The 22,959-nt window shown below is 39.6% G+C and overlaps 1 protein-coding gene across 4 annotated transcripts in view; it reads right to left on the bottom strand.

The window, feature by feature from the left end:
* Positions 1 to 505: 505 nt before the first annotated feature.
* Positions 506 to 22,959, bottom strand: part of ACTN2 (actinin alpha 2) — a 69,476-nt gene continuing 47,022 nt past the window's right edge. For 2 of the 4 annotated variants that reach the window (XM_033056209.1, XM_033056212.1), the window contains exons 12-21: positions 22,682 to 22,832; positions 15,552 to 15,660; positions 14,588 to 14,728; positions 14,258 to 14,440; positions 12,990 to 13,124; positions 12,331 to 12,510; positions 11,829 to 11,975; positions 3,680 to 3,745; positions 3,120 to 3,278; positions 506 to 1,803 (exon numbers count right to left, since the gene is read on the bottom strand). In XM_033056209.1, the coding sequence (XP_032912100.1) occupies positions 1,645 to 1,803; positions 3,120 to 3,278; positions 3,680 to 3,745; positions 11,829 to 11,975; positions 12,331 to 12,510; positions 12,990 to 13,124; positions 14,258 to 14,440; positions 14,588 to 14,728; positions 15,552 to 15,660; positions 22,682 to 22,832 (1,430 nt within the window). In that variant the 3' untranslated portion in view covers positions 506 to 1,644. Of the gene's footprint in view, positions 1,804 to 3,119; positions 3,279 to 3,679; positions 3,746 to 4,860; positions 4,939 to 11,828; positions 11,976 to 12,330; positions 12,511 to 12,989; positions 13,125 to 14,257; positions 14,441 to 14,587; positions 14,729 to 15,551; positions 15,661 to 22,681; positions 22,833 to 22,959 lie in introns of all 4 variants that reach the window. The other 2 variants (XM_033056210.1, XM_033056208.1) reach the window with 2 other exon arrangements.

Here is a 22,959-nt window from a genome sequence, read left to right as displayed (position 1 = left end):
GTGGTGTCTCCTCTGGGATTGTTCTGAAATTGCTCCCACTCCACCATCTTAACCTGCAGGGTACCTGCTTTAGGATTGAAATCACACACAGATTTTTAATGCTTCTTATCCATATATTTCCAAACAATGGCCAGGGAAAGCACCATCCTTAACATCCGCTTTTTTTGCACGAGGAAAAAGTCACATACAGAAAAGTTAAGGCTGATGTCCTCAAAAGCACTGAAATCAATCTAAGATTGAAGTCTAACAAGCTACGGACATCTGTGCTCAGGTGACCTAAATGGAAACTCTCCAACTCATTCTGAGCTCCATCTCTCTTCATGAAAGCAGACCTGCCCCTCCAGCACACAGAGACATGCTCATGCAGACACAATGCATTGAAATGTGTGATAGACTTTGAACCATTAGCATCTGAAAACTCCTTTGAGTTCAGAAATGTTTCCTAGTGGCTCCTTAGAGGGAGCCACTAGGTCAATTGCCAACGACAGAGTCTCATAAGGTTTTGAAAAGCAGACTTTATTTAATAGGCACATCATTGCTTTAATAGCACTGGGCTGCACAGCTCGCTTCACCATTTGTAAATGGTTTTGTTTGATTACATTGCATTTCCTCAGTGTCAGTAGAATTCAAGTAAAAAAGTTACTGCTTTTATTCTCTGTCATTTCTCAAGATGGAAAAGACCAGTAAACGTCTAGCACACAGGAGCAGGGTACAGACAGAACTGCCTGCAACGCAGCAGAAGTCAAGACAAACTGAATTTTGAGCACTGAACAGTTAAAACTGCAAGACAACCATAACTACATCTGCTCAGATGGGAGCTTGCTTTATGTAGGATAGAGATGAATGTTGCCCACTAATACATACAATAATGCATTCTTATACTGAGAAACAAAGACTGTCCAACATAGACAAGAATGAGGGTTTCATAACAAAACAGTTCACATGAAATTATCTTCCTTATTATTTCTGATTATAAAAGTTGTATTCCCTCAACTGTAAAATGTAAAGGCCTAAAAGAATAGAACTGCTTACAGAACTCTAAAACTGCACTTTAATCAGCTTTTCCCCCTTATATTACAACTCTGTGACAAAAGCATAGCATTCTGGATTATTTTTGCAATTAAGTAGTTTATGAGGTTGTTACATTTCTTCCCTGAAAATCTGCATTTTAGTATTTTATTAAATTCCACCAATAGAAGCATAGAAAATCAGAAATCATGAGAGGAAAGTAATATTGCTCTATGAAAGAAAAAAAGCATGACTTCTAACATAGTTCTACGAACATTGTAAAAGAAGCACAATATGGCATTGAAACATTTCAAAAATGGAGAAATATTTTGCAAGTTTCAATGTTTTCAGGGTTTACATTCTGTTTTCTGAATGTCTATTTCCAAAGTAAATATCTTGCAATTTTTAAAATAGATTTTCTAGCATTGCATAGGACAGACAACCTCAAACCAACAAGGCAGGTATCTAGCGTGCTGCACACGTTCATATACACCAGTTACTAGCACTTTACACTGACGGTACCTAATGTATTTGTAAAATTTGTTTTTAAATCAGCTTGTCAAAGCTTTTGAGAAGCAATCTGGGCAATAAGGTGGGTATTTTTAGTGTCTACCATGAATACAGCCAATTACTGAATCAGAGGTCACTCTCTCCATACAGTGCTGATGAAAAAGAGGTGTAATCCAGAGCCCCAGGAACAGATCCTGGGCCAGTGTACGGAGGCATTCTCTTGATGCAGTACTGAGCCTGCTCGGGAGGCAGCTCTCGACGCAACTCATCTGCCAGGATATAAGGCTGGGAGGAGGAAAAGGATTGACAAATTCAGTATGTGTTCTTCAAAAACACAAAATGTACTTATTTTATATAACTCTGACTAATAAATTTGGACATCTTGTCTATTTTTCTGAGACCAAATATTTTCCTCAGTAAATTCCATCACAAATTACGAATTGAAGGGGACAATTCCACCAATAAACTGATTAGGTCAAAATGCAGTCTCAGGATAGGTGACTCTGTGTGTGTTAGCTACCAAGCACTGTGCAGCCATGGGCAGACTGCTACAGATGCAGCTTATCCCTGGATAGTCAGTATCTCTGCAGTGCACTACTGCCCCTTTTGCAGTGACAGGACAGATGCAGGGAGTTCCTGTTTGTTTCAAGGTTCTAATATATGTGTAAAGAAAGATGCATTATTGTTCTTAATGGTTTGCCTTTATGACATGAGGGATATCCTCTGTTAACAGACTTGACATTGCTTAAAATAGCAATCTAATGAAAACCACTTTTTCCTGAGACCATCTTCCACATGAATTGCTTCTGAGAACACGTCTGGAATTTAAAATGTGGTCCACATTAACTGAGATCACAAAATCAATACAAGTAGCTGGAATGAGAAAATCAATAGAGCGAGCTTGGGCAAATAGACCTGTACTGCTGTGATCTCTCCTTTCTCCACAGCACAGATTTGGTTTCATGACAGCACTGTTTATGGCCCTGGCTCCTCCAGAAGCTCTTGTGTTGCCATTACACTCCCTTGCATCTTCAAACACCACTCAGTCACAAGTGCACCCGGCAGTGGAGGTGAAAATATGCCAAATTCAGGGGCTTTCTCTACAAGCCCCGTAACTGGAAGAGGCCTCCTCCTGCTGCTCCTGCTATGATATCAATACCCCATATTGCATCACCCTGTTGAGTGGCCACAACATGGCCACAACCAGGGGTAGTCTTGTGCACCTGATCTATAGAGGGCCAAAATCTGCATTGAAACATCCAGACAACAGCATGAAAGGCAGAATGAGTTCCCCACTAATCAATGCTGTGGTGTGGAAATAACCTGATGTACAATATATCCATTATACAGACAAACTATGTCTTGCCTAAGATGCCTAATTTTGTGTTGGCTCTCCGCGATATGAGGATACACAGAACAAGCCTTGTATTCTACACCCATTTCAGGTAAGAGTCTTGGTTGAAAACAAGAAGAAAAGGCACATGCTTTCTCTGAAGTCTGACAAACTGCAAACAAAGCTTCACTATTACTAAAAGGCTGGTAACAAGAAGGGCTAAATGGGAGAGCAATTTAATCCTTATAGCAGCAGCACGGTGACTGACCTTATCTGAAGCCAGGATTCTGAAGGAAGCTATCACTTGCTCAGCTGTGTCTGTGTCTGCTGTTTCTCTGGTCATGAAGTCAATGAAGGACTGGAAAGTGACAGTTCCTTGCCCATTGGGGTCAACCAGAGACATGATTCGGGCAAACTCAGCTTCACCCTTTCACAAAATCCAAAACAAAGAAAATGGTCACCATAATACTGATCTCCAGCAGCCTGAGCCTCTCATGAATCATGAAACATTATCAAACTCACTCTTCATCATGCAGGTAGAAAAGGAGAAAATTACAAAAATATTAGTTTAATAACTGTTAATTTCAACTTTTAAAGTTTCCTTAATTCAAAGAGGAATGCAGTGCATCATAGAATATGGTTTTCAAGTGTTTGTTTTACTTTTAACTTCTATTTTAACCATTTGAAAATAAAGAAAAATCAAAGAAAGTACTATCTCTAGTGTAAATGACATTAGTATCCTCTCTATTTAGATAAGCTTTAGTATTGCTGTGGTTAATATTTCAGCTGTGAGCAGAATCAATTGACATTTTTTCTCAAAGCTCATACCAAATCATAACCCATTGAAATTAAGCAAGCTCTGAAATCATCATGGTCCATCAATCCATTCTTCCTCTATTGGTCGAAACAGTGTAAGGAATATAGAAGGAAGGGTTTGGAGAATCCAAAGTAATTTCCCAAGAGGATGACGAGTTTGGACCATTGGCATATTTGGATCCAGTGCATGAACAGTATTCATTGATGTTGCCAGATCAGGTCACGAGAATCATCATCAGTTTTAAAAGAGGAAGAAGTAACTAACATATTACACACAGGAAAGAGACATTTTCACCACAAAAAAGTAACATCAGGAAAGGTCAGGAGAGAGATAAGGGAGAAGAGGAGATGAATGAGACAAGAACACAGAGAACACAACCAGAGAAGACAAAGAGAAGAGCAAGGAGAAAAGTTTGTTACTAAACTAGTCAAATTCAGCAGATGCTCAAGCTGCCTCCCTGATATGAAATATCTTTGAAATGTTCTGCTTGGAATCTCTGGTAGGTAAAAGTACAGTAAAAAACAGTGAAATGCTTCATTCTAAGGCCAAAGTAAATACATTATGAGAGCAGTCTGCTGATATATGGGAAATAAGTATAGGGATTTTCCTTCTGACTGCAGGCTGTCAAGACCCTGACTACAGCAGAGATGTGCATACTGGCTTAAAGGATGAGACCTGCAAGACTTAGAAGGAGATCAGTTGAAGACCTTATATGAAATGAGGTTGCTCATTTTTCAGGCAATAACATATCTGCAAAATTCTAGACTCAAAGTTGAGTAAACATTAAATGTAAGAAGGTAAATAAATATTTCCTCTGTGCTGGGATAGATTGCAGTGGCTTGGAGAGAATTGTGTCATCCTGTATTAGGAGAGAGCATATGAGAACTTGTATTGAGTCTGAGGAAAGGAAAATTGACAAAAGTCTGAGTGCAAGAAGCATAGGAGCTCTCCTAGGTATCTAGTAGCGTCTAAATAAAATATCTCAAACCAAGTAAAACAAGCAAACAGAAAAATTTTTGAAAAATGCAAAGAAAAATACAGCTCAAAGTGATGCTGACAGTCCATCTAAACCAGTTGTCTTCCCCAAGGCAAGATCTTTTCAAAGTATTATGACCAATAGACTGGAATTTAAACATGCATTCTTTTTGGTTGTTGTTACATCTAAAAACAGAATTATTTCAGTTTCTTCTACCTGCAAGTCATTTCCAACCTGTCCTAGACTGATGAGGCAGGCTTTAAATTCATCAGACTGTAGATTGTCAGATTCGTCCTAACATCCCATCACAGGTCATGCATTTGAGAAGGGGAAAGGAAAGAAAGTTACAGGTCAGGTTAGTTGGTTAGTAAAGAACATACTATTTGCAAATTAATAATCACATTCTTTCAGAATTTCATGGAAATGTAATGTCAACATATGCAATGAATTCCCTAAAAAGTGTGCAGTTTATGCAGTTTCATACTTCAGACTTTTTCTTAGTAAAAGAGGGTCCTCATTTTAACTACAGAATTAAAACTCTGCTTCCTTCCATCTTTTTTTATAACACTTTTGCTGACAAGGTAGATTTCTTTCTATGAACTGCCATTTGTTTCTTTCCTTTTCTGTTGTCATGCAGTGTATGTAAGATGCAATAAAAATATCACTGAAACAAAACATGTTTTCCCCACTCAATTACTGTTACTTCATTGTTGATCTGGTAATACTACTTAATATAATGTGCGTCTCTCAAAATAGATAAGTTCAAAATAAATTTATAAACTTATTTTCAGTTATCTGTCTTCTTTAACAATATACACAGTCAGGTTATGCTCTGAAAACTGACTTTAAAAATGCACCACTGAATTCCAGGTTAAATGTCCCTAGTAATACCACATCAAACTGGAACATTGTTTTGAACCAGTATCTTTTTCTGTTTTGCAGGTGAAGAAATTCACACTAATTTATTAAAAACAGACTGGCTTGTCTTTTTCTTCCTTTGTTCAGAGGGGTACTTTAGAGTGAGTTAACATAAACACAATTAGGAAGATATTCCGAGATGAAAAATTATTAACCTTATTGATTTTACAGACAGTTGGGATAAGAGCCAAGGTTTTCTGTCTGCCTGCTAGATTAATAATTTATTTTTGAAAATTTCTATATAGCTATGCATACATAAAATATTAGTTTTAACAAATGCACTGAGCTTATTTAATATACTAATAGGATGAAGTGGTGCCTTAGTAAGTTAATAATGCCATGCATTTTTAAAGTATCATGCTGTTATTGACTTCCTCTGCATCAACATCCACCAGCCCCATAAAAGAAAGGTGAAAAATAACAGTGGGAAGTCAAGGAAGAGAAAAAAAGCAAAGTTACAAATCTGGAGCAGCATTTAGTTAAAAGCCATAATCATAGTAAAGGTTTTATCCTTTAATAATATGATGATTCCTGCTATAAAGCATTCAAAATGGCTTATTTTATCATTCTCAAAATGGTAATCTAGGTTGGTTTGAAACTTTCAAAAGCTGTCCTGGAGACAGGCTATGACAGGTCCCACCAGGGGTGAAGTTACTCATTTTACCTAATTTCTAAAGCTGAAGATACTTCTGTGTGACTGAAAAAAAAAAAAAAATATATATATATATATAAATGGGAGCTAAGAGCCAAATCCTGCCCCTCCACCTCCTCTAGCAGGTGTTGGTGGAGGATCATCAGATACCACCCCACTTCTTGGGGGGTGGGTGGGTGGGCAGTGTGTGCAGGAGCTCCCCAAACAGCAGCAGGAGCTGAAACAGTGGAGGGCAGATGGGAGTGAGGGGCTGGCACATCCTCCAAGATACCATTTTCTGTGGGAGAGAAGTGCAGTGGTTGTGCTGCAGCTCAGAACAGACACATGGTTAAGTGGGACTCCCTAGTGAGGGTCCAAGTAGTAGTGCCAAGTGCTATAGCAGGTTTTCACATTCTTGTAGTGAAATTTTCAAATCTTCATCATATGTTGCCTAAAAAAGCATCTTTGCAGTATATCAGAGTTTCATGGAATTCACCGGCATTTGCAACTAAGGCATAGATCAAACCCGTGTGAAGGCTTTCTTAATTGGAAATGGTTCTTGATATTTATTTTTATTGTTTGCAGACCAATATTAGGAGCTGAAATTAACCTTTTAATGTATATAAATAACTTTGCCTTGTTCATCTTTTCCTGCCAATACAAAGAAAAACACTAAAATCTCCTTCATGTTTCGTTATTAGTCTCCAGAAATCCTTCTCCTTGTGATTTATATGTGACCTAATAAAATAAGTGAACTTCTCAGTCCAACTAATCCATTCTTAAATATGTCCTTAATTTTCCTGAATGCTAATCGACATGCTTAAGCCTGAACATATGATTCCTTTAATAGGGAGCTGTTGTTTTTCTGTTAGCAAAATATAGGGTGGCATGATGCCATTTTTCTGTATGCAGAGCTCCTACTTGAAATCTGTAGTTTGCAGAAAAATCAATAGTAGAATGTATTAGCAGCCATTAAGACAGTACAGGCAGAGCAGCTGCAGATATTTCATCACATACTTTGCAATCTTATTTAGAATTTACTAAATATACTGAATCTGAAAAAGGAATCCCTGCATAAAGATATGTCAAAACCACTGACTGACAACCTATCTGTGTGGTATCCTGATTTGGCTGCATACCATTATTCAGCTATGCACCATTTTGAACACTTCTAAACTGCCTCTGTGATTCAGACACTGTGTCCCACTTTCTCTTTTTTTCTCTATGCAGTCACATTAAGGAAGGAAATATAGCAGCATTGCTGAAGATGTGTATTTATAACTACAACTAGACTGTGCCTTCAGGCACAATCTCTAGCAAGGAGTAGGGCAGCAATGTAAGCAAGGGTAAGTATCAGGAATAACCCCTGGGGCACCAACCAGCATGTGTACATGCCTGCTGGGAACACAAGAGCCAGGAGGGTTACCCCCATGAGCCAGGGGAAAAAGCCTCTTTGCCACTTGCCTTTTCAAGGATGACTTATAAAGCTCTCTGTGCAGCACATCTCTGCTGGGGGTGCACTGAAAGAAACACTTCCTTTCCTGCCCTTGTTATTCTCACATGCACTGTGAGAATTTTTTAATATATTCTTCCCAGGGAGGAAGACAGGGGTTCCTTTCTCAGATTCGTAAGCAAAGAAAGTTGTTTCTAGAACCACCTTAAAAAGAGTTGTTAGATTTATGTATACCAAAATACATACTTTAAAATGCGGAAGGGAGCTTCCTATTAGTACTTTGATGACATCCTCAACACACACTATCAGACATTAAGAAACGTCTTAAACGGGAGAAATGCCACACAAGTCAAAGCAATACCACACATAAATTATTCTGTTGTACTTAGATATTTAAAGCCTCCTTGTCAATGACAGTATTAATTTTTGGGATCCTTTCTGGCTATTCATCATGGTGAACAGCAGTCCAGTCCTTCAAGTTTATTTTTAAACTAAATCAGGCATTCAGAAATGCTGCTAAGTGCCACAAAAGTTTTACATTTATTGTTAATTCCATCTGACATGAAGAAGACAGTATTTTTCATGGTAGTGCTTATGTTCAGATAATCCAAATTAATATCTTCATTTCTATTTAAGGAAATCAAAACCATAAAAGAATCCATTACTGACTTCTCTATCTAAACATGAACAAATATAAAGTCTTCATTGTTTTATGTACACTGAAGTAACTCTTGAAGCACTTTGATTTTCCTTCATTCACCAACACTAAATATTCGAGTGTGCAAGGACACAGGGAAGATAGAAAAATTTAAAACAAGCCTGTCTTTTCCCAACATGTTTGTTAAAAGTCTCCTTCTAGCCCGTGTAGATGAGTTGCAACTGTCCATTAAGTAACAGTGTAATTTAATCCTTACAATCTTCCCTTTTATCAGTGTTTCTACTATCTGTTCCCTCCATAAAGCCTGGCCTGATGGTTGAATGGTTTTAGATCTTACCTTCTGCCTTTCAACTTGCATTATGCTACAGAGAAAATAATTGTTACGCTCTGTCAGTGCAAAAGTCCATCTAGACCAGTTTCCCATGTCTGATTTTGAGGGATGGGGTATATTAAAGAGGGCACTTCTGACCTGGATTTTTAAGCCATTGGATTATATCTGTCATGGGGAAAGGCAGGGTCTACAGCTAAACTTGCAGATCAGGCCCAGATTGTTGAGGCCATAGAAACAGATGAGGATGTATGATAAATGAAACATCTGTCTCCTTCTGCTTCTGACCTGGCCATACAGGCTTCCTATGACAGGAACCAGGGCAGAAGGAACACAGCCTAAAGCCATGACCCATTATAGCCTGAGGAAAGAGATAGTCAGGGATAGGTAAGAATCTAGGATCTGGGAAGCAATTTTGTGTTACACATTACTGTTGTAGCCCATCTCTAGTGTCCTAGCAGCTGTGTGACACAGTCACCTTCTTCCAGGTCATACAACCTTTCCTAAAGCCTTGCTCTGTTTTATGTTTTGGTATTTCAATATCTTACTGCATCTGCAAATCCTGAAAATCCATAACAGTAGGGCTGGTTGGTGTAGGATTTAGCTTCTCCCTTCAGGCAGCCTGAGGCACCAAGAGCTGACTGTGATATCTGCTCAGTCACTGAGCCAGCCTTGCTGTGAGCAGGCCAGAGAACTCACCTAAGAACTGCAAAGATACAGGGATGCTAGAAATGGCCATCCAGTGTAAAATGTACAGTAATTTCACGATTATAAGCCGCACCATTTTGACTAAAATTTTGGTCCGAACCCGAAGTGCGGCTTATAGTCAGGTGCGGCTTATACATGGACAAAGAATGAAAAGTTGCTGTTTTAGTTTGGAGGACAGGTGTCTGCTGAGAAAGGCAGGAGCTTCTCTTTGAAATGGAGAATGTAAACCCCCTCCCTACAAATTATTATAATTTTAAAATCAAGGGGCTTTCAGGCAAAAATATGGGAATTAGGAATAACAGTTCTTTTCTAGGGAAATTAAAATTGAAATACAGTACTACAAAGAAACAAACTCCAAACCCTGACAAAGTCAGAGTACAGCCTGACACCCTGTCAGGCAGGGTGTTGGTAGCAGTCCCATTAAATGGTGGCTGTATCCTCCTGCAGTGACAGATGTGATTCAGTTGGAGCAGTGCTCCTGTAGGAGGTGCAGTTTCCCTCTAATGGTCCAGTGGTGATGTGGAGAAATCTGGTTTTCCTCTGGAGTCCAGTGGAGAAAGGGGCTCCCTTAGTGTCCCAAAACCTCTGTTTTTATCTTGGTAAGAAATGTTGGGCTCTTCCCCCTGGCTGGAGCAACTTTCAATGGGATGCAGTAATTTTATCAGTCACACAGTGGGACTCAATGGGCCATTATCAGAAAATGGCTCGCTGGAGGAAGGATGGGTTGTGAAAAGATAAAGAACAATGCCCTGCCTGGTTTCAGTGGATGGCCCATTAGCAGAATATCTGCCGTTGAGATAAGGATCACTGCCCCCACCCTCAACAGATGGGGATAGAATAGATACCTTTTATCACACTCTGTACTGTAACATGCAGCTTATAATCAGGTGCAGCTTATGTATGGACAAAGAAGGAAAAATTGCTGGCACCCGGAGATGCGGCTTGTACTCAGTGTGGCTTATAATTGCGAAATTACTGTACTTTGATTCAGTCACTTTGCTTCCTCATCTTTAGGGAGCTGTCAAATCTTTGTGCAAAGACCTTGGTTTCCCTTAGAGAGGTCTCTCAAATACAGGCATGTAATTTATCCAGGCCTGGTACTCTGTCTGCTTTTAATAGCTCTAATTGCTCAATTATCTGCTCTAGTGCATTGGGAAAGCCATTTGGTATGCTCCTTCCTTCTACCCCAGGAAATCTATCTCTGCTTTTGTGGTGTTATCTCCTGCTTCCTTAGAAAATACAAAAAAGAATTATGCTGTACTAGAATCACATTAGGATTTTTCCATAAAATCCATTCCTAGTTCTATGTAGCTAAATTTCCCTATCCTTGTATGTTTCTTCTGCAAGCAGAGGTTTGACAATTTTGGTCTTCTTCCTAAATAGTTAGGGGTATTCTAAAGAAGATTTAGTAAACTGTGACTATCATCATCCAATCCATATTAAATGCAAGTGCATATATGGGCAACCAATTTGAGTAGAGGTGGACAAACAGGATGTTAGTGAAAAGAAAGTGGCATTTTGTTGTACCCTGAAATGATTTGAAGGAGCCAACTCAACAGACTGGTGCTGCATTATGAAAAGTTTTTTCAGTATTTGAACTGTGAACTTGGTTTCTAAAGTGGCTTCATGTGAGCACAGAGCCATCAGAACAAACTCACGTTCAGATCGTTCTCCAACTGCAAATATCAGATCTCCATCTGCATATAATTGCTATTGTATCTATTAATATTTATTTTTATAACAATCTGTCCATGAATACTGCATAACTCACAGAAGAGAGTTAAGTTTCTTCCCAGTAGTATTTTCCTTCCTACTTTTTTGTTCATCCATATTTAGATAACTAAAAAAAGTAACAGCTTCTTATTTCCCACATACAGCCAGAAAAATAAAGGATATTCCTGGACAGCTGTAAGTGTCCCAACTGTATTCTCTACAAATACATTTCTAGGGAGATAAGTTGTGATTCAAACAGGAAAAAAAACCTCTGTGATATAGATTACAGCTAAATTTAATGAGATGGAAACAACAGCAAGCACTTAAAACATGCTGTACTGTCTTAAAATGTCATGTTATTTTCCAAAACACATAGAATTATGCAGTTCTGCTTATTATTTGAGCAAATACTCAACCATATAAGCAGAGCTATAATTCTGCTTTACATTTAAAAAGCAAAAATTAATCTTTCACTTATGTGCACAATGCTACCAGGCTGTGGGGAGCTTGGGCAACATGATCTAGTGGATGGCATCCCTGCCCCAAGGTGGGGAGAGTGGAACTAGATGATCTTTAAAGTCCCTTCCAATCCAAGCCATCCTGTGACTTTATAAGGCTACAAATTCTTACTTAATTGATCTTTTTTTCTCTTTTAAAAAGAATCCATTGCTATTGCATGTACAGGGTTTTTAAACAGCTTATGTTTGGAATGCCAAGAAACTTGCTTTTGGGAAGAATAAATATTGCTAGCTGAGAAAAAGCAAGAGTACTGTACCCTGTCGAAGTGATTGAATGATGCTCTGAAGTCATTCATTTGTTCCTGGGTGATACCCTTGGCATCTCTTGTGAGGATCTGAGTCTCAACCTCATTGATAGTACGAGCAATGGTGGTAAGCAGGAGCTCCCATCCAACACGGATGTGCTATGAGAGAAAATACTGAGTTATTACAGAAGCAAATATATTCTTCTAAGACTACAAAAAGCACAATAAGAAAAAAATCAGCTCTAAATATTTATGTGATATTTTTTCCATACCACTAACTCTGTATTGTGACCAAGGATCACTAAAAATAAAAATGGCCTTCAGAAAAACAAAACTGGTTTCTAAATGGGTACTTCTTCACTAAAAAGTGAAAATAAATGAAAACAAGTCTTATGAGATTGCCAGAAAGCCTGCCAAATTACATCTTCTGTGGCAGTCCCTTTAAATCAGGGAAGGTAGTTACACAGCACAAGAGGAAGAATAAACATAAATACAAAAGGGAGTAAATGGCTACCTCCATGGTATAGTTGGTGTGCTTGTTGTCAAACACCAGGGCTTCTTGTATAAGCTGATGATCTCCTTCCAATTTGTCAATATTGTGTTTATAATTAATGATATTGTGCTCATATTGCTTCAGCTGATTCATCTGGTCCTCCAAAGGCCCTGTCATTTCAATAGAACTGCGGGCAATTTCCTGTCAAAAGAAAAAAAAGACAACCCCCAGTCCCACAAAATTTAAACTTTGGATGTGCTAATTTGACCAATGTTCACATGAATATGTTGTATTTTTATACTAAGAAGCAATAGTAATAAAACCTTCATACAGTGGAGATGAGAAATTTTGCTGCAGAAAACACATTTCAAAAAAAATGTGTCACATTTATATCTGGAATTAGTATTGATACCCCAGTGAACCTCGTATCTTTTCTACAAAGAGCAGAAGCTAAACAGTAATTGTTTAGTGATTGATTTTTCAAAGCTGAATCTCCTGATCACCATAAAGGTACCACTTGTACAAAGTTCAACAGTTTTAAGAATAATCTTAACAGGTGCTAAATAGTTTAGGATCAAAGAGCTGGTGAACTGTCATTGACTTTGCTGTATATAAAGTAGAGATAAAAAAATTATAAATTACCTTGTTCATCAGCTTCTGCATGAGGGTCTAACACTCACCTCCATCTTGGTCTGGATCCATGGCCCAATGACATTGGCCTGAGCAGCAAACTGGCGGCGCAGGCGCTCGTTGGCGTGCTGGCGGGCTAATTCCTCCTGCAAGGATTGATCCCTCTGAGGCACCAGCTGCTTCACCTGTTACAGTGGGAAGGCACTAAAGGTGAGTAGGCACAGTTGAATAGTTTAAAAACAAATGGAACTAGTAAGTCTACAGCTACTAATTTTTATTATTGGTCTGAAGGTCGATATCAGAAGAACAAGCCAGAATGATTACTATTTCATTGACAAATTCTGTGCTAACATAAGAAATTTATAACATGGTCTTGGGCAGCCTGACCTGAGAGACTGACATGCAGAGAGAAGAAATTCTCACCTCTGGTTGGATTCAAGGGTGAGGCAATTATTTCACTTCAACTGCTCTTAGAGCAGTTACTTTGTTTTTCTTTTGAAAAATAAAGGTGATTTTTCAATTGTTCTAAGAAGAGTTGGTGCAAAACATTTTATTTGAGCATCTCCATTAGAACAGGATAACATGAGACGTTCTGAATGCCTATCTGGAGGTCTCTTAATTCATTGCAAATGCTTTTGTTTGGCTTATCCTTCTGAATTGCCCAGGGAGATACTAACCTTAGTACTTACTGCTTGATTTTTATTTCCCACTGAGAGTGTGTTCTTGTCCATGTAAGTTTCTATCATTCTACATTTTACACAATCATTTACCTGCATTATTTTACCTGTCTTGGTTCCTAATGAAATGAAATTGGTGTGATTGCTCTAGAAACCTCTCTTTAATCCCTTCCCAGTACTTTTCAGTCACTAATGCCAATTTCAACCTAATTGGACAGAAACATTAATGGTCCCAAAGAGGCTGATTTTGTACAATATTTTTGAGAAGCAGCATCTGGGTAGAAGAAACACAAAAATTACTCTTTATACTAAGATAAACAATACAATCATTTTCTGTTCTTTTATCAGCACCTCTGGCCAGGCACTAGCTCTGCACTAGCCTCAACACATGCTTCTCTTGCCCTGGCAGAAAGCCAAAGAGGACATAGGTAATACTGCATGACAGGAGCACGAGGCTATTGTGAAGTGAGCCTGGCAAACATAAGGGAGAGCATAAGGTACTGTAGAAATTCATTCTGGCATCTGATGATCTAGAATAATTTAGAGATTTATTGTAAACTCTCTGAATATTCTCAGTAATTCTAAACTGGAATAATGTGTTACAATGCCCCTTTAGTATTTAGCAATTTAGCATACATTACCTTTTCCCACTTGCTACGGATCTCGTCAACTGTAACAGTGCTGTAAGGATTGGTTGCACTTATTCTCATGTTGTAACTCTGGATAACTTTTTCAACTTCATTCTGGATTGACAGTATGGCCTGTCGTTCACCATCTGCCTCTGGCAAAGTAGCTTTAAATTGATCGTGTGCAGAGATTAAACTCTAAAATCAGAAACAGAGAGGGAAAGCTTGAAAACTCTAACATTTCTTCCAGCATCTGGAAGATCTGCTGTAAATAAGCACAGCTCCTCTCTCAGGCTCTCAAACATGCTGACTACTTTGTGTAGATACAGGAAATAATGCAATTACCTGAATTTCCTCTATGCTATGAACAATAAACATGTCCTGTAGGTCTTCCATAGCACCTTCCATCCAGTTGTTGAAAGGAGCAGCTCTTTTGGCAAACTCCAGGTGAAGCTGATCAATTGTTTCGAGCAATTTCTCCGTCCTCTGTACAGGTTGGGAAAAGTGCATTCTTTTGTTATTAGGGCAAGATCTAGCTCCACACACATGCCCACCCATAAACAAAGTCATGCCTTGTCTTTTCAAAAGGATTTGATTGCATTGATTGATTTCACCATCTGCTTTAAGGATTCTCACTCAAGGCAATAGGACTAATTGCAGTAGAAGTATTTTCATATCCAATATATTAAAAGGGGTATGCCTTTGATGTACAATATTGGTATTTTAAGTGGTTTTATATTGTTGTAAGTATTTTTGTTACTGGGATCTATCTGCAAATGAATTAAAATCTGCTACTTTTGATTTCCTTTTAAGTACAAAACGGAAGAATTATACATATGCTTCCCACCTTGGCACTTACGTGTGTAACTTCCTCTTTTCCAAAAGAACAAGGCTTTGCAAAGTATCTCAGTGTGTTGAAATAATCACTACCAAAAATTAATCCACTGCTGGACAGAGAGGTATGCAAGACTGCAAACTCAGACTAGGATAACTAAGAAGTAACTAATCAATGGCTTCTTTTAGCCTTGCTGGACATCAGATTCCCACAGAGGGGTGCTACAAATCACATGCCATTTGTTGCTGCTTTAGAACTGCCAGGGGCAGCTCAGTACTGTCAAGTCTATTCTGAGTAATTCAGTCCATTTGCAAAAGTAACCACATCAAAATGAAATGGAATCTGAGGAAAGGGTGTTTTACTATTTGGACTTCGAAGTGGATGCTCAATGGCACCATTTCCTGATGTGAAATAAATGGTTCATTTCCCTCTCCCTTCCTCAGCTGAGCTGCTGATCGTTATTATAAGGTTTACCTCCAGTGCCTCTCTCCTTTTCTGAGTGAGTGTTCCCAGGCTGTCCCATTGGTCACATATCTTTTGACACCTATCATTGACACTTGCAGCATCATGGTAGTCCAGTTCACTAAGAAAGAGCAAAGACAAAACTCTGTGTGACTTTTTGAATGACAGGAGCAGTGTCCACACTTCCACTGGCCCTCAACAATTCTTCCCCTCTATTTTGCAATATTTCTCCTAAAGTAAGCAAGCGTTGCAGTGCAGACATTGTGTTCAGGCATTCAGCATTTCAGAAAGCACAGCGCAGGAACAGGAGCAATCTCCTCTGTTCTGAGAAAAATCAAGTGACATCCAGCTATTAAAGACAATTAAGGTGTCCAAGTATCTTTGTCTTTGCTATTCCTGTGACACAAGCAATTTGATTCCCTGATGGTCAGAATGCTTCAGTCTTGGTCTTTATGACATTTTCAAAGATTGGTACCCTTTTAAATTATTTGGCCTGAAATATCCATTTTGTTTTAAATAATCCAATCCTTTCCTCACATGCTTTGAAATTATTTAACCGAGAAACAAACTTCAGGTTGTGTTCAAAGTGCAATCTCTCACAAACCTGGCAATACTAATATGGGCTTCCAAGATCTGGGGTGCAGAGGACAATTTTCATCTTCCGTTCCAGGAACTCCTCACAGATCTACACCCCAGAACTGGCTGGTTCGAGAACAGGGATCTCCAGACCAACATATGCCACCAGCATGAATGAGTGCATTCACAAAGGACAGCAGTTACCATTGCCTGCTTAATAGGCTAATATCATCCTGACAGAAAGCAACTTATTATTCTGCTTGAGAATGGAATAAATTTTTAAGGCTCTGTCCTGAAATTCTGCACTAACTCTGCTTCAAACTGAACTTATGATCTCAGTGGCAAATTATAGTCATCCATAATACATGTGTTTGACACTTTGGAAACTGACTTTTATTGGTGCATCGCCATCCATTGAATTTAGCTCTTGGCTTCGCCTTGAGAACACTCTGCCCAGTACTAAACATTGCAGAGACTAAATACGTGACACATGGCAATATGAATCTGAAGTTTACTTTGAGGCTTGAACAAGACAGCAAATACAGATAGAATTTGTTCCCTTTTTTTCTAGCATTCTTCTCTAGGCAATTGGCAAGAAGAATGAACAGATCACACTGCCAGTATACAGAGAATCACAGAGGACAAAATGAAAACAGAGGCAGTTTTCCTCAGTGAAGCCAGAGGCCAGAAGCCAGAAGCTCTGTAGGCCAGGGGCAGTGTTCATGTTTCCTCGTCTAAGCCCAGTCACAACAATCTGGTTTGGGATAAACCTGAGAAGTATGAGAAGCATTCAGTTCAAATAAACTTCAGATACGCTGTGATCAGTAGACTGTTAAAAGTGAAGAATGGTAAAACAGGTTAAAAAAATACCATAACAGAATCACAGAATTACAAAAAGATAGAGTGGGTCAGATTGGAAGGGATGACAGGGGGTCATCTGGTCCAACCTCCCTGTTCAAGAAGGGCTGTCCTAGAGCACATGTTACAGGATTGAGGCCAGACAGTTCTTAAATATCGCTAGTGAGGGAGACTCCACAGCCTCTCTGGGCAATCTGTTCCACTGCTTGTTCACTCTCACAGTAGAGTTCTTCCTCATATTCAGATAGAATTTCCCATGCATCAGTTTCTGCCTGTTATCCTATTGCTCAGCCCCACCTGGCTCCATCCTCTTGGCACCCTGACTTTGGATACTGATAGACATTGATGAGGTCCCTTCTCAGTCATCTCTTCGCAAGGCTGAACAGGCCCAGCTCCCTCAGCATTTCCTCATAAGAGATATGTTCTAGTCCCCTCATTATCTCTGTATCCCTCCACTGGCATTTTCCAGGAGCTCCATGTCTCTCTTGACTGAGGATCCCAGAACAGGACACAGCACTCCAGATGTGCCTCACCAGAGCTCATCAGAGGGTCAGGATCACTTCCCTCAACCTGCTGGCAATGCTCTTCCTAATCCATCCCAGGACACCATCGGCTTTCTTGGCCACAGGGCACTGCTGGCTCTTGGACAGTTTGTTGTCCACCAGGATCCCCAGGTCCTTCTCCACAGAGCTGCCTTCCAGCAGCTCAGCCCCCAGCCTGTGCTGGTGCAGGGGTTATTCCTCTCCAGGTGCAGGACCCTGCACGTGCCTTTGTTAAAGTTCAGTCAGTCCTTCTCTGCCCATCTCTCCAACTTGCCAAGGTCTTTCCGAAGGACTGCACAGCCTCTGGGGTATTGGCCCCTCCTCCCAGCTTGTGTTGTCAGTGAACCTGCTGAGGAGGCATCTGCCCTTCACCTGAGTCACGATGAACAAGGCAAACAACACTGGGCCTAGTGCCTCCAACTTGACCGTGTGCCACTGGGTACAACCCTCTGGGATCTGCCATTCAGCCAGTTCTGAATCCACCTCACTGTCTGCTCATCCAGCCTGCACTTCCTGGCTTTGCCTATGTGAATGTTGTGAGACAGTATTAAAGCCTCACTGAAGTCAAGACAGGCAAAATCCACTGTCTTCCCTCATCCATCCAGGTAGTTGACTCATTGTAGAAGGCAACTGGGTTGGTCAAGCGTTATTTATCTGACTACTCCTGATCACCTTCTTGTCTTCCCTGTAGCTAGGATGGCCTTCAGAATCAGCCACTCCATCCTCTTGCCAGGGATTGAGATGAGGCTGGAGCTACCTGAATCCCCTTTCTTGCACTTGCTGAAGAACTGGGATGACGTTTGCTTTCTTCCAGTCCTCAGGCACCTCTCCTGACTGCCATGGCCTTTCAAAGATCATCATGAGCAGCCTCACTATGGTCTCTAACAGTTCTTTTAGCATTCATGGATGCAGCCCATTAGAGCCCATGGACTTGTAGATGTCAAGTTTGCCTAGGTATTGTCTAATCCAATCCTCCAAACAGTTTTAAAAATAACAAAATTTTAAAACAATTTTAAAATAACAAAAACAACCCAATAGTGTGTTGTATGTAAGGAGAAAATTGGCAGCAAGTCACACTGTACAAGTTTTCCTTAACTGGAAAACTTCCTTCCTTCTTTGGAAGCCTTTTCATTAGCCTTCAAGAGATACAACAAAAGCCTGCTAAGAAATTTTAAGTAAAGAGCATAGAGTCTTGGATGAAATAGGCTGAGATTGATTTTGCTGTCATGAGTTTTTAGCTGAAAGTTGGGGGTGTTTTTTAATTACAGCATAGCAAGTTTATTAGATTATGTTCCTGACTGAGCAAACTTTATTTGCGCTTCAATGGATCACTTATCTCCTTTTGTCGATTAAAGGTAAGGGTAATGTCCTTCCATGAAAGTGAGGGACTGATTGTACCAGCTGGGGTCAAAGTCCTGGAAGGTGATACGCCACCTTCCTCCACAAGCTCTGCCAGGGAGACTCCGTCATTCCCCATAAGATCTCTACTATCCTATTCCTTCCAGAGATATGTGCTGTGGACAAATAGGTAGGAGAGTATTGAAACAACTTTTAAAAAGGGTACACATAGTGCTAACTAACTAAATCCTAAGTTAGTTCATTAAGTGGAATTAAACAGTGTAGCTCCACTACCTTTCTGGGCCTGCAGTTGTTTACTTCAAGTAAGTGTATTATAGGTATCAAAGAACATTTTTCTGCTCAAAGCAGGAGCAGAGGAAGTAATAACTCATCAAAGATTAATTAGTTGGAAGTAAAACACAGTCTTACATTCCCTGTCCTATTAATTTTTGTATATTTTTCAACATTGAAGAGACTAGATTTACATTTTGTAAAAATTTTTGCTTTGCAGTGCATGAAGTACTGCTTCTCATGTGTTACAGGCCTAAGAGAACAGTCTTTCTATTTGTTTGGCTATTTGAAACCTACAGCCTTTGGAATTTAAAAATCATTAAGCTACCCCTATTGATCTTACAAGTAACTCAATCCTATCTGTCAAAAATTTAAAATTCAGTCAAATTTTGACCTGATCCAGAGAAGCACTTAAGTGTGAGCTCACTTTGGGAGCAGTGATAGTGCCACAAAAATAACCTGCTGAGCAACATGTTTTAGCAGTGCTTCAGAACAAGGCTCATGTTAACCATGCACGTAAGCACAATTTGAGCTCAGGTCCCCACAATCAAAATGACTCTCAAATCAGTGTTACAGAAAATGGTCTGCTTGGCTGAAAATCAGTCACTGTACTACAAGTGATGGATATACAAGAAACTGCATTCCAAAAATTTTGTCTTGATGATTGGAAACATTGAAATGAGCACATAAGATCATAAATTAATATGGATTTTTATAGTACAGCTCACTCAAATGAGCATTTCCTATGTCATAAATGGCAAATCTCATTTTAGAAATGCTTGTCTCCCTTCAGCTTTGTATAAAGCCCTATTGTGCCTCTTTGCCAAGGAATATCTAAGTCTATACAGGCTGGGAACACAACAATCTTATAGTAGCATCCTGGCTGGAATCACCTGTTTGCATTCACACATAAATCCTCTATGTAAATAGCATCAATCAACAAGCCTTTAGCAACCTTAACCTTAGGCACACAGTGGACTGAGTTATAGCAAAAAATACTAGGACAGGAAGCTGTAACTAGTAGAGCTCAAGGTCATATAGCAATAGTTCTCCTTTGAAATTGCAACATTAGGCATTCAAGAGATTGGCTAAAACAAAACATGGAGACACAGATTACAATGGTTCTGTAATGGCCTGCTCCAGTGGTGATGAAAAAAAAACAACCAACCAACCAACCAAACAAACAAAAATCAAGAAAGAAATATCCACATTGACTTCAAAGGGCTGATGCCAGTGCACATTTCTTAGCGCTCAGACATTAATCCTTCTTTAAAAATACAGATCAAGAAAGAAATTAGCATTTTCCTCCATAATTTTATTGTGCGAGGAATTATGCATAAATAATTAAAATCAGTATTTAAAGAGAAGCTGCCCATTTGCTTGCAGCCAGCGGTAAAACCTGACCTTTATGACCTTTCATTCAGTATTCCCCATGGGCATTAAGCCTGAGTTAGAGCCACAGTGAAAAATCAGGCACTGATAGCACCATTGTATGGAGAAGCAGAGAAGTCAAATTAGAGCATCTCTAAATGCAATCAGCTTTCAGCACCTTTGCAGCCCAGGCCACAAATAACTTGTTTAACTTCACACAGCAAATTACTGAAACAACTGAGAAGAGACAATCCCAAAATAGACAGGATACAGTGTTCACTGGCGTCACCAGAGGTAAAGGACAGAGGGTTCAAAACACTGGTAAGCAGATGCTGTACTATGTATACTACATTCCCAAAGTTTCTCATAATTCATAGAGCTGAAGCTCAATTAGCAATGATTAGGTGTTACAGAAACTATCTTTAGTATAAAGAGAAACAAATCTCAGGGCAATCCCGAGCACAAATACAGGCTGGGTAGAGAATGGATTGGGAGCAGCTCTGGGAGGAAGAACTGGGGGATGTTGGTTAACAGGAATCTAAATGTGACCCAGCCATGGGCACTCAGAGCCCAGAAAGCCAAATGTGTCCTGGGCTGCATCCAAAGCATTGTGGGTAGCAGGGGAGGGAAGTGATTCTGCTCTTCTGTCCTGCTCTGGTGAGACCACACCAGGAACACTTGCAGCTGGCTCTGGGGCCCCCAGAGAAGACATGGACTTGTTGGAGATCCAGAGAAGGGACACAAAGATGATCAGAGAGGTGGAGCATCTGTCCTAAGAAGACAGGTTGAGAGAGTTGGGGCTGTCCAACCTGTAGACAAGGAGGTTTTGGGAAGACCTTATAGCAGCCTTCCAGTGCCTAAAGGGGACTTACAGGAGAGCTGGAGAGATACTTTTAACAAGGGCAAGGGGGAAAGGTGTTAAACAGCAAGAGGGCAGGTTTGGACTGTTAGGCAGAAATTCTTTACTGTGAGGGTGCTGAGGCACTGGAACAGGTTGCCTGGAGAAGCTGTGGCTGCCCCATCCCCAGAGGCGTTCAAGGCTAGGTTGAACGGGGCTTTGAGCAACATGATCTAGTGGAAGATGTCCCTGTCCATGGTAGGGATCTTGTAATTAAATGATCATTGAGGTCCCTTCCAGCCCAAGCCATTCTATGAAATAACTCCACAACAGAGATCAAGGCATGCCAGAAAGTGTTTCATAATCTCACATATTCATGGCAATCTCCATTCTCTTTGGTTTTTTTCTGATTTCTTTCATTAACATTAACCAAAACATAGTGCTTACTCTGCCCACTGTGCTTAATTTTTCTTTCTTCAAATAATCTTGGAGATGGGATTTTTCTTTTAAATCCATTTGAATTACAGAATTACTGTAAGTGCTGCTGCTATCACATATGAGCTACATTTTTAGACAAGTGTCTGATTTTTAATCATTAATGAATATGGATCTGTTTGTGAGTCATGGTCCTTCACAAAGTGAAAAAAGGGCATGTTTCTAAGATTTCATTTCTGAACAGTAACTGTTCTGTCTATTCAAGGTGAGAAATTGAAACTTGGAGAGCTGAAGCCAAGGGTGGGAATCTACGAGCAATTTATTTCGTTTCCACTGTCCTTTCTGTAAAATGGAAACAATGGCACTTCCAAATATAATATCAAGTGATTGTGAAAATAAGCATATTAGAGACAATTAAATCTGCAGGAAGTCAGTGCATTATTACAGAGATAATAAAGGGATGTAAAGCCTTTTGAAAGGACCAATATACTTGTGAAGATACTTGACCTGTAATTTGTGTAAGTGAAATTATTTTCTAAGTTAAACAACTCGCAGCCCATACCTCTCAGCAGACCATATGAACTGAGAAATAAACACCTCCAGGATTCCCATCAACCCACAATGGATTCATGGGTAGAGCTAATGCTAAAACATTACTGTGAAGTCAAGTTGAAAATGTTTCTTTTCAAATAATTTTGGACAGTTGAATATCTATATTTGGTTGGGGGTAAGGGGGAGATGAGGGAAAGGTCTCAGTGACCAGCTCAGATAATATACTTATGAAGCTATGTCTGGAATTCCTACATTGGTACCTATGACACTATCAAATTCATTGGAAAGAGTTTATCGCAAAGTTAAATGTCAGCAGCTGCGAGCCTTTAAATGGAACATACTTCAGCTCCTGGGCAATGGCAGCGATCTGTTCCACCCTGTCCTGGTGAGCAGCCAAATCGCTCTCAAAAGCTTCATGTTTCCTTAACATGGCACGGACTTCTGTCAGAGAGGCAGACTCATAATCCTTCTGAAGTAAGATCTGCTCTTTGCCTGAAAGAGGAAATTTAAAATATTACTCATTTTTTAGCAGTTTATTTGGTAGGAAAATTGCAAATTTAATCAACGTTTTAGTTGAGGCATGGTGAAAATGATATGTATGAAATTAAATCCCACCCCC

Source organism: Catharus ustulatus, chromosome 3, assembly GCF_009819885.2.
Source record: "Catharus ustulatus isolate bCatUst1 chromosome 3, bCatUst1.pri.v2, whole genome shotgun sequence".
In the NCBI taxonomy this organism is placed as follows: Eukaryota; Metazoa; Chordata; class Aves; order Passeriformes; family Turdidae; genus Catharus; species Catharus ustulatus.
This window is presented reverse-complemented; position numbering and strand designations above follow the sequence as displayed.